General features: G+C 41.5%; 1 protein-coding gene across 1 annotated transcript; it reads left to right on the plus strand.

Moving 5' to 3' along the window:
* The first annotated feature begins 110 nt into the window (after positions 1 to 110).
* LOC148820577 (proton-coupled zinc antiporter SLC30A2-like) lies at positions 111 to 9,282 on the plus strand. Its single transcript, XM_088932470.1, has 8 exons — positions 111 to 1,098; positions 2,085 to 2,287; positions 3,090 to 3,236; positions 4,692 to 4,845; positions 4,935 to 5,127; positions 6,049 to 6,154; positions 6,691 to 6,825; positions 8,384 to 9,282. The coding sequence occupies exons 1-8, from the start codon at positions 1,028 to 1,030 to the stop codon at positions 8,527 to 8,529; spliced, it is 1,155 nt and encodes a 384-aa protein (XP_088788596.1). The 5' UTR covers positions 111 to 1,027; the 3' UTR covers positions 8,530 to 9,282.
* Positions 9,283 to 9,647: the final 365 nt, after the last annotated feature.

Consider the following 9,647-nt stretch of genomic DNA (forward strand, 5'->3'; position numbering starts at 1 on the left):
TGACGATCGTGCATCCTGCTTCCAGAACTCTCCTTATCTTACACGCAATTCTTGCCAAAAGAATGAAGCACAAGAAGCCATGCTCCATTTAGCAGAGACTTGTAGTTCTCAGAACTAGGTTTTTCTACCTCTGCGAGTCAGACACATGGAGTCTGATAGCCACTTGCATAACAGGAAAAAAACGTTTAATCGCTTCTAAACAAAAGTATATGAAGCTTAAAATGAAACATGACCGTAACTGTCTAATGTATATATTTTTTTAAGGGGCATCATCATCCGGCTTTTTTTAGCATGCGGAACTTGACAAGTGCAATCTCTAAATTTGATAGTTTGTGATTCCGAGGATATGGCCGAAATGTGGTCTTGAGTTCACTCAGTTACTTCGAGATTTTTCCACGATATTTGCCAACTTCAGGGTAAGCGTTTCTTTCGTAATAAAGACTTCCCCCAGATGCACGTTAATTTCACAAGATGATTCGAATAGTATGACTTGGTGTTTTTTTTAAGAGGACATGATTGCCTTTTGGAGGAAATAACGTCTTATCTTTCATTTTGCTAGTGCAAAATCCAGTCATGGAATTAAAAATGCCATTTGCTAAAAGATTTAAGCAAAAAAAAAGTTTAATTTCGGCATGCTTTTAATAAAGACGTTTATGTACGGTTAACTACTTTGAAATTTAAAAAGTTTTCCACATCCGGCCATCCTAGCAAACGGGTATCGTACAGTTTTATGTGAAATCAAGTCTTGCGGGGGGATATTTTGCACACGACTCCAGGGAACAACCAGGCCGAGCCGGGAGAAAAAAGTTCACACGGTTCAAAACCCAAAATAAGATAAAAGGGAGGTTTGCAGGCGGGGCGCAATACCTGCTCTTCGGTGATTACTAGTCAAACCACGTTTTTATATTTTTTAATACGACATTTTACTGATTGTTATGCTATAATTCTTCGAGGGTTTACAAAAGGTCACTTCTCCCCAAATCAGCTTTATTTTCGAGTAATAACCGTTTAAATCTACAAACGCAAAATGGATAACGTGAATGAGAAAACTAGCCTTTTGTCGGGACATCGGGAGCTCACCAAAGAAGCCCGTTCCAAGTGAGTGTTGTGGGTTTATTTTGATTTTAAAATCTAAGAGCTTCTGGCGTGATTTCATCTGGTGCTAAATGATGAATGATGTAGAGCTTAAAATATGTGCACGGTTGTGTGTGATAGGTGTACGCTTGCCTGCTCTAAATGATTTAGGTGTTATTTCATTCTTGCGTTTCCAGTTTTAGTAGAAATAGATTGTCACGTACAAAAGGACAGAGCACTGTAATTTGTTCAGTAACTCATGCTTATATATATATAATAGAAAAGCCACAGAGTTAAAGGGGAGACTCAATCATTTCGTCAAAATAGTGTGGTAGTGACCGGCGTCCAGGTGGCGCGCTTGCCCCCTGAGAAAAAGGATTATTGTGCTTCTCTAAATAACTTCCACAGGTGTACTGTTGTGTTTCAATACAATCACAAAATTTGCTCTGACGTTTTGGAAATATTGAACTTTATAAATTCACTCAAAGTAATGTAAAATTCAAATATCATTCCCTAACACATTAAAAAGTATAAAATAAAATGGTGCTGTTCAGCTCACTCAGTTCTCTGTGAGTATAGAGCACAGGTGTTGATATCAACTAGGATTAAGGACCTCAACAAATATAAACACATTTTTTGGTTATCTTAAGTATCATCTTAAAATCTATTTCCCGTTGTGATGTTTGTGTCTGGCACGCATTCGCACTGAGATTTGTTAGGATTATCCGTTCCTTTTTAGCCTGTTGTCTTACACTGTTATAAGGGTGTTTGCTTGGTAGTTACAAGCAGTAACTGATCAGCACTGTAACTTAATGATCATAGTCTCCTCTTGATATTGATGATATTGAAATAAAACAGTCGGTATATTATGCACACCCTGGGAATACTATTTATGACCATCTTCTCAATTTTCCGTAATTTATTTTGAATCCCAGGCGTTTTTTTGGGGGGGGGGGGTTAGGGCACAGCGCCCGTCTCACACTTCCTGTTTTCCTCCCTGTCTCTCTCAGCCCTTACAAGGCATTTGGCGGGCAGACCCTGAACAGCTTCCCCTATGACCTCAGCACGGTGGAGCTGCAGGGACAGTCGCAGCAGCACTGCCACTCCAAGCTGGGCGAGGCCCGTTGCGGGGAGCGCGAGAAGCGCCTGGCCCGCCTGCAGCTGTATGTGGCCTCCGCAGTGTGCCTGGTCTTCATCATCGGCGAGGTGGTGGGTAAGGACTGGGTAGGATGTCCAGGGCCATAGTAAAAGCTTTTCCTTGGGGTGGGGGTACAACGATCACAGATGTTTTTTGTAGAGTTCATCTTGAAGGTTCAGAGAAACTACACACGGCTCTTTCTACAGAGGTCATGCTTTTTCATTTCTGCACACTGATCGTTTCTTGGGGCTGAAAGAGGTATGGAGTGGGCCCAGGTCAGAATGCTGTCCCCGGTGAAGCAGGACAAAGGACAGACACCTAGGTGTCCACTAATCTTGTGTGTGTCAGTGAAGGCAAAAGGAGAGCTCTGCAAAACCCCCTGCTCAGTAACACTTAAATTGCCATGTGCTGTTGATATTAATGACTGTAAAAGAGCCCTTTTAAGGCAAAGAAACAGTGGATTTTTATTTTTTTTAATAACAGAGCTTCTAAATTTTATTTATAATGGTTCAGTTGTAATTACTCCTCTTATCAATGTCTTGCATTTAACATTTGTGGGTTTTACCTTTAAAAAGGATAAAATCTTGAAAATAAATGAAAATAATGGTCACTTGACTTTTCTTTTGCATCGACCATTTAAGTGACATAATCCAGTTTTATTTCCTGATCCACTGTATATTTCTGTATGTTCCATATGCAAAGGATAAAGCATAAGTAATTGAAAGTCTGTGTGTACCCAAATGGATATAGTTGCACCAGAAAGGGTCTCTGATGGTCTATTATACTTTAGCCCCACGTCTTCTGACACGTTTGAATACTGACTCCTAGAAGCGTAAGGGTCTGTCCATCCAGGGGTCTGATTGTTCTGTTCCTTTAGGGGGCTACCTAGCTCACAGTCTGGCCATTATGACGGATGCAGCCCATTTGCTGACTGACTTTGCCAGCATGCTGATCAGCCTCTTCTCTCTGTGGATGTCATCCCGGCCTGCCACGAAGACCATGAACTTCGGCTGGCACCGTGCAGGTGAGCGGTGCACCGTAGGTGAAAGGGGAGAGCTGAGAACAGACTTAAAGCTACTGGGCGTGCTGCTGCTTCTGTTTCCTTGTTCGTCATCTTTACCTTGTGTAATCGGAGTTATTTGCTGAATCAGTCTGCCTTTTAAAAGTACCCCAACGATGGCAGTCTCTGCCTATTGAGATGGAACAGGAGACAACATACACATTCATTTTATTATCAGTCTGTGTTCTAAAAGAAATGCAACAAATCCTAAACACTTTGATTTGAGATCTGCACCTGTAATGTGAAACCCTCATGCAATTTTGTTTCTTGAAATAGATGATCATTTGTTTGTTCCTCTCCTTTTTCTTTTCTTTTGATGTGCATGAAATTCAAAACAGAGTCAAAGCTTCAGACTTTGTTGAATGCTTTTCTACCATTCCCTATAAAGGTGCTGACCGTGAAAGGGAATCAAGATGAACTGATTTAGAGAACAGTGGTGATGACTCTGGGCTTCTTACCTCGGGGTTGTGGATTCAAATCCATTACACAGTGCTGTGTTTACAGTAACCCTGCATAATAGCTTCATAATCTAGTCATAACTGTTGTCATTTGTGTATGTCCCTGTGAAGCATTAAGCATGTGATTGTAAAGTCTTTTGTAGCACATATGAATCGATTATGAATCCATTATGCAGCAGCATTTAAAGACCTTACCATTTTCACTCTTAGCAGGAGGCTTGGCCTTAATTGTAGATAGATAGATAATACTTTATTAATCCCGTAGGGAAATTGATGTGTTACAGCAGTCCAGCCCAAGACCAGCAAAAACAGACATCCGAATAGTTATAAAACAAAAGACAACAAAATAAATAAAAAAAATAAATACATAGGTGTGTGCAAAATGTGATGATCATAGTCACTGTAAAAGCAATAAAATATGTGCAAAATGTGCATAGGTTTATACAGACTGATTGTCCAAAAAGTACAATGGAGCAAACATGCTGTCCATAGAGGAGCAAATGAAGGGCTAACAGTCCTAGCCTAGGGCAGCGTTATACACCCTGACAGCCGCCGGGAGGAAAGACCTGTGGAAACGTTCCCTTGAACACTGTAGCTGGAGCAGTCTGTTGCTAAAAGTGCTCCGCTGCCCAGTAACAGTGCCATGAAGCGGATGAGAGGTGTTGTTCATGATGGCTGTGAGCTTGGTCAGCATTCTCCTCTCAGCCACCACCTCCATGGGGTCAAGGATCATCCCCAACACAGTGCCAGCCTGTTTGTCCAACCAGCTGTATAAAGGGTCCAGTTCAGTTAGTTCTACAGAAATTGGAGTAAACTCTTGACTTGATGAGTTATGGGCTGCGATCATCGACTTTACATTTAAAGGAACCTTGAGCGCTCCCCTATGAGCAGAACTCCAGCTGGCTGCAGATGTATTCACTGTGCAATTGTGAGTGATGCCTGCAATGTGTGTCTCCCTCAGAGATCCTGGGAGCGCTGCTGTCTGTGCTGTCTATCTGGGTGGTGACAGGGGTTCTGGTGTATCTGGCCGTGCAGAGGATCCTCTCCAACCAGTTTGAAATCGAGGGGGAAATCATGCTCATCACATCGGGCTGCGCTGTGGCCGTCAACATCATGTAAGTGGAAATCCCTCTCGAACCTGCAGAACGGTCAAAAAAGCCAAAAAAAACCCGGGCAGAGACTACAAAACTGTCTTGTGTTGCAGAATGGGAATCACCCTCCATCAGTCAACAAACCTTCATGGACATGGCCATGGGGCACACAGTCCTCCACAGTCCCACAATGCATCTCACAGCCACCAGCAGAACCCCAGTGTGAGGGCAGCCTACATACATGTGATTGGGGATTTGCTGCAGAGCTTCGGGATTCTGGTGGCAGCCTATATCGTTTACTTTAAGGTATAATAAAGAGCTGGTTTATTTTTTTTCAACACCTTTATGAAGCATTCAGTATGAATGTAGAGATTTAAAAAGAAAATGATAGGACTCGTGACTGTCGAAAACCTCAAGTTATAAAACTACAAACAAAGATTATTTCTGTTTTAATTTTGGAGTCCAGGTGAAGCAATCCGATCATTAGTAGAAGAAAGTGTCTGAGTGCCTGGGCGATCATGGTTTTGGTTCTGGCCTAAGGTGTCTGTATGTTCTCCCTTGTTCATGTGGGTTTTGTCCAGCAACCTCCTGTTTCCACCCACCTGGTTGATCCTAAAGGCAAGCTAGCTAGGTTTATTCTCAGTTGTTCCTTTGTATGTGGTCCTTCAACAGACTGATAGCCCATCAAGGCAGAGAGCAGTTGTGTGCACTTAGTCCCACTTTGTGCTCTGTGCTTGCAGGATGTGCTCTTGCTTGCTGTGACCTTAGCCAGCTTTCAGTTTTGTGATAATGATTGAATGGGTTCTAGCTTTTGGAAAGCTGATTTTGACATGAATGTTCCATAGTAAGGTTAACCATGGTTTTTAAAACTTCATTACTGTTGGGTTGAGAATTCAAGACAGTTCTTTATAAATTAAATAAAGTACTGGGGTAGCACAGTGGTTAGCATTGCTGCCTCACAGCACTGGACCCTGGGTTCAATTCCGGTATTTTGTGTGAGTTTCCTCCAGGTGCTCAGCTTTCCTCCCACAGTTCAAAAATACACTTGTAGGTTAATTGGCTTCTAGGAAAATTAGTCCTGGATTGTGTGCTTGACTGTCTGTGTGTGTGGATGGAAGGATTAATAGATATAAATGATCAAAATGTAGTTCCCATAATTAACAACATCTATTCAATGATGCACTAGACCAGAAACATTACCACGGTGTCTGTCTCTGTGCCTTCCAGCCAGAATACAAGATCGTTGATCCCATTTGCACCTTCCTGTTCTCTGTCCTGGTACTGTTCACCACGTTGTCCATCCTGCGGGATGTCCTGCGAGTACTTATGGAAGGTAAGACTTTTTGGTGAAGTGTTGAGATGGAGTGTGAAGGAGTATAGGTGTGGCAGATAATGAAATTGAAAGCAGGGAAACAGTGTATCAGTCCACCATATAACCAGACCAAAGTGTAATGATCAGAATATTTCTTTGCTGTAAGCCAGGGTTCCTCAGTCAGTTGTCTGTCTTTACAGACCTGGAATTTTAACCAACATGCAGCTGTCTGTACAAGCAGATTATTTATAATGTGGGACTGTATAGCATTCAATCTTTAGCATCCTATTTACTTACAATTACTTTTACTTACTATTTTCTTACTTTAGAACCTATTTAGTTACAGTTCATGACTTCTACATGGGTAATCGGATAAAGTGGTTGTGTGCATGTCTTGTATTTGATCTCAAAATCAAAACACCACTGTGGTGCCTTTTTGCCATTTGCAAACATGTTTTGGAAGATAATATATGGCTTAAGATCTCTTGTTCTGTTTCTGTTAGAAATGTCTAGTTTATACATTAGCCATATCTGACCTAGGTTTTTGTTCTGCCTAGGTACCCCCAAAGGGGTGGATTTCAACCATGTGAAGGACACTCTGCTGTCCATTCCTGGGGTCCAGGCCCTGCACAGCCTCCACATCTGGGCTCTCACTGTCAACCAGCCAGTGCTGTCTGTCCACATCGCCATTAGTAAGTGTCTTTCTTGATCAATTTAACTTCTTAACCCCTTAAATTTCCTCTTGGCTTTTCCCTGAAGTGTTTCTTGGATTTATGGATGTTGCACCAAGAACAGAACACATTTTTACCCTAAGCAAAGGTAACTGTCTTCAGTGACATAATATGTAATAAAAGCACTGAAGATTCAAGGTGTTTAATGTGACATTGAGAACATGTGCTTAATGAGTAATATCCAAAACCATGATCTGTCAAGTTAGTCTTTAAACAACTGTGGAAGATAACATGCACAAGCAGTAAAATATGCAACACCACTTTTTTTTTGCATTCTAAACACTTGGTTTGACTTTTTTTCTAAATGTTTCACCCTGTGACGAGGTCTTGCATTGTTTTCCTGCCTTAGGTTTGCACTTTGCACTACTTGTGTCTTGGGCTTTCTGCATGAGTGATATAACCGTGCAGTGAGTGGTTTGCTTGAGTGGTACAAAACCACATGAGATGGGGGCTGATTGGACATGTGGCAGACTGGTGTGTGGTTGTCTGCAGTTCTGCTTCTCCATCTGATCTGCTGTGTAGTGTGGCTGCTGGCGCAAATGTCATCCATGTGTTACTCAGGTGGGGGGTGCACTTCATTGGTGGATAAAGTGGTTCCTCTATTATTTTTTAGGAGTCTGGGAGGTCCTTTGGGATGGAAAAACACTGTATTAAATGCCACTCAAACTGGCTATAAAAAGATCATGCATTGCATATTGCTATCGATATTGGGACATATTATATGCAGGTTATGCTGCTTATCTGCTGGGGTCAGGAGTTACAATTATTAATTACTTGCGTGTTTCACTATAAGTCAAGGCTGAAAAATGGGGCCCTGCAAGGCTTTTCAGTGTCAATAAACCTGGAAATCGTACCAATGCAGTAATCGAGAGTTCAGGTAAAATGGAAGATGCGCTCTGGCTAATCATTGTTGTAGATTATTAGTAACTTGTCCATCACTGTTTGACACTGTTACTAATAATCTGTTGGACACATATAACATTGCCTTTAAAAACTACCTTGTAGAAAATACACAGGCTGTAGGTTTTGGTATTTGCATATTTCCTCATTAGGGCCTCAGATCCTCTTTTCAGAATCTCCAGCACTAAAATTGCAGTTATGTACCTCTGCCACCAGATGGAGCGTTGTTAACCTGAAATCAGTTTTTCTATTCTGTGGTGTCTTGCAAATTCAGATCATGTGCTGTGAGGTTTCGAAACAACTGAGTTGGTGAGCTCCCTGGCTTTCCAAAGGAATAGGTTTTCAGAACTGAAATATAAATTTCAGTTTTTTTACTGATCTAATTTGGGGGGGGAAACTGTAGTTTTCTGTGATCTGTTGTAAATGTACGTTAGTTGTCATGGTAGATTTTCTTCTTTGGAAGCTGAGTATTTTGAAATGGAGGTAAATTGACTGAAAAGCTGTGGATATTGGGCTAAGTGGTCATATTCGGCAATGGGGGAGGTTTTTACTGGTGCATCATGGGTCCTGCCAGCCACAGCTCTGTATTCTTCTGATTCAGCTGCTTCTGTCATTACAGAGGAGGACGCAGAGGGCCAGGCTGTGCTGAAAGAGGCCAGCCAAGTGCTACAGGCCAAGTTTGACTTCCATACCACCACCATCCAAATCGAGAACTACTCTGACGACATGAGGAGCTGTCACCAGTGCCAGGACCCCCGAGACTGAAGGGCATTCCCAACCCACCAAAACGCACTCGGGACAGCCAGGCATGCTGACCTGCACTTCCTCCATCTTGCTTTTGAAGACAAGAATGGGTGGAAAAGAGCCAGGAAGAGGCTGAAAAACAGGACTCTTGGAAAAGGTTATAAAGAACCTCTGTGGTCAGTCAGCCTTGATCAGGGTTCTCCACTTCTGATCCCTGTGACCCCCGTGTCTACTCGTTTTCATTCCCACTGATGTGTAAATTACTATAAAGTGAACTGAGCATTCTTTGATGGAGCTCTGCAATTGAAAGAGGTATTTGTAAATATACCTTGGAAATTGCATTTTTTAAAACAAAACAGCATGAAAATGTCTGGTCAGTTACAGTACTATTTAATAAAGTACTCCGCTAAGCTACCATATGGTCACAGGGAGCAAGATTAGGGTGGTCCTTTGAATACTCCATTTGAAAAGAATGGAACTGATCACATTACAGAGTGAACGTCTGTACTTAGAAATGCAGCATCTCTTAGCAAGTTTTAAAATTCCACACTTGTGTCACCTGGAGTGACCTTGCTATGATGGAAAGAAATATTGTGGAGAAAAAAAATCTGCCTTTTGATCCACTGAGTATAGTTGCTCAGGGCCTAAAGGGAGACCAATGTTTAAATCAACATATTCTGAACCTACACTGTAGATCAATTAAGGTAGCAGGCGAGGCAAGCAGTCTGAATTTTATTTTTGTTTGTAATATGTAAATAAACATTTTCTGGAAAATATTAAGGGTTTTGTCTGCCAACAAATGAAAAATTAGTTCGAGTTTTTCTTTGTTTTGGTGTACTTTCAGTTCATGTAATTTATCTATATCTTGTAATATACTGGCATTCCAAGCAGGGTGTAGTTTTACCTTGAGCCCTGTGTTCTGAGGTAGGACTTGGATTACTGTGACCTTCTAGGGATAAATCAGTTACTGAAAATGGATGGGAAAAGTTGGTGTCATTTCTTTGAAAATGCCAGAATAGAAATACTACAGTTTCAATCAATATTTATGATTGGAATAGAACTCTCTGTGGGACAGTGGTAATGGTAACAGAACTTACTCTTCTGAGAAACAGTGTCCCGAGGAGTTATTTAATCAGTGT

This window comes from Atractosteus spatula, chromosome 14 (assembly GCF_055471065.1).
Source record: "Atractosteus spatula isolate fAtrSpa1 chromosome 14, fAtrSpa1.hap1, whole genome shotgun sequence".
NCBI lineage: Eukaryota > Metazoa > Chordata > Actinopteri > Semionotiformes > Lepisosteidae > Atractosteus > Atractosteus spatula.